The sequence below is a fragment of the Myotis davidii genome, unplaced genomic scaffold (genome assembly GCF_000327345.1).
Source record: "Myotis davidii unplaced genomic scaffold, ASM32734v1 scaffold604, whole genome shotgun sequence".
Taxonomy (NCBI): Eukaryota; Metazoa; Chordata; class Mammalia; order Chiroptera; family Vespertilionidae; genus Myotis; species Myotis davidii.
In genome coordinates, this window is record NW_006294875.1 from 100682 (window position 1) to 102323 (window position 1642).

At 44.3% G+C, this 1642-nt stretch overlaps 1 protein-coding gene across 1 annotated transcript in view; it reads left to right on the forward strand.

The window, feature by feature from the left end:
• Position 1: 1 nt before the first annotated feature.
• SYAP1 (synapse associated protein 1) overlaps positions 2–1642 on the forward strand; it is a gene marked incomplete at its 5' end in the record, with an annotated part of 31469 nt that continues 29828 nt past the window's right edge. The window contains one exon of the mRNA XM_006769441.2: positions 2–77. Coding sequence (XP_006769504.1) covers positions 2–77 — 76 coding nt within the window. The remainder of the gene's footprint in view (positions 78–1642) is intronic.

Genomic DNA, 1642 nt, shown 5'->3' on the forward strand with positions numbered 1-1642 from the left:
CCCACCGGCGCCGCGCCCCGAGGCTGTGGCGGAGTCGGCTGAGAGCGAGCTCCTTCACCAGGCCAAAGATCTCGGCGGTGAGTCGCCCGTGTCGGGGTGGGGAAGGACTCAGGTGTGTCTGTTGGTGGGTCCTCTCGGGACGGGAGAGCTTGATGAGGACCTGGGCAAAGCCGGGGCTTCATCCCGCAGTCAAATCCCGAACCTGAAGTGGCTCGTGACAGTCACTGTACAAAGTGTAAACATGGGGAGCAGAGCCGCAGAAAGGCGGTGTGGCCTGAGGTCTTTAGGTTTGACAAGGAATCTTTTTTGTTCAGCTCGCCAACTTCCACTTCCACAGCCTCCCCACCTCAAGGCGAGGCTGTTGGAGAGCCTTAGCGGGTTGAAAAAGTGACTTTTTGTCCTTAGGGCAGAATGTATTTTTCAAAAGTTAATTGAGGAAGAGTTACTGAACGCCTCGGTCAGGCTGGTCTCCTTTTTAGGTGCCATGGGACCTTTTTCCTTAAGGCAGGAAAGTAGCTGCCAATTTTTGTCTGTGACGTTCTAGTTTCAGTACTAGTTTTATGAACGCTATCTCCTTTCATCTGTTAAAAACCCCAGGGAGTTGGGAGACAAGCCTAGATTTCTCACCCTAAGGTATAGTCATAGTAAATGGTAGCAGCGGAATTTGGACCTAGATATAATTTCAAAGCCTGTGCTCTTTTCGAGTTTACTGTCTAGATGGGGAGGAGGGTAAAAGTAGGCTTCAAAGATAAACACATGCTCTAATAGTTCTGATTTTAGACTTTAGCGGGCTTAGTCAAAGAAAACGTCTTTGAGAAGGAAGACCCTAAAGCAGACAGCAGGAGAGAACTGCAGCAAAGGTAGGTATTAAATTTAGCAAGCATTTAAAAAGAATCTAAATGGCAAGAGCACTAGGGGAGGCTGGAGCCTGAGAGTGGAGAAACACATATTTGAGTAAGAAAGGCTCTAACATTAAAAAATTTTACTTCAAAGTGGAGGGGCAGGGAAAACAGACTTAACCTGAAATCATGGCAGTACATAATCTCAGTCCAAGGGCCCCAAACAGTGCACAAGAGATACAAAACTAAGTGCTGTATATAAAATCACTAAAGAGGGAATAAATTTCCTGTGTAGAAAATTAGGAAGAGCTTAGAGTATTGGAGAGATGTGAGAAGATGAATTTGACAAGAGCAGAAAGGTTATGTTAGGTAGTTGGCATAGATAAAAGGTATGGGGATTTACCTGATTTCCTAGAACACAGAGAACCATTTTCATTTTTTTTTAAATATATATATTTCTTATTTCAGAGATGAAGGGAGAGAGAGAGAGAGAAACATCAATGATGAGAATCATTGTGACCTCCTGGTTCATAGGTCAACACTTAACCGGTGAGCCACACTGGCTGGGCCATTTTTATTTAGTCAAAAGTGGCTTCCGGCACTAACTGGTTTGGCTCAGTGGATAGAGCGTCAGCATGGTTCGATACCAGTCAAGGAAACATTCCCAGGTTGCGCACTGGATCCCCAGTGGGGGACACACAGGAGGCAGCTGATCAATGATACTCTCATTGATATTTCTATCTCTCTCTCCTTCTTTGAAATCAATAAAAATATATTTTTTTATTTATTTTTTTTAATTTTTA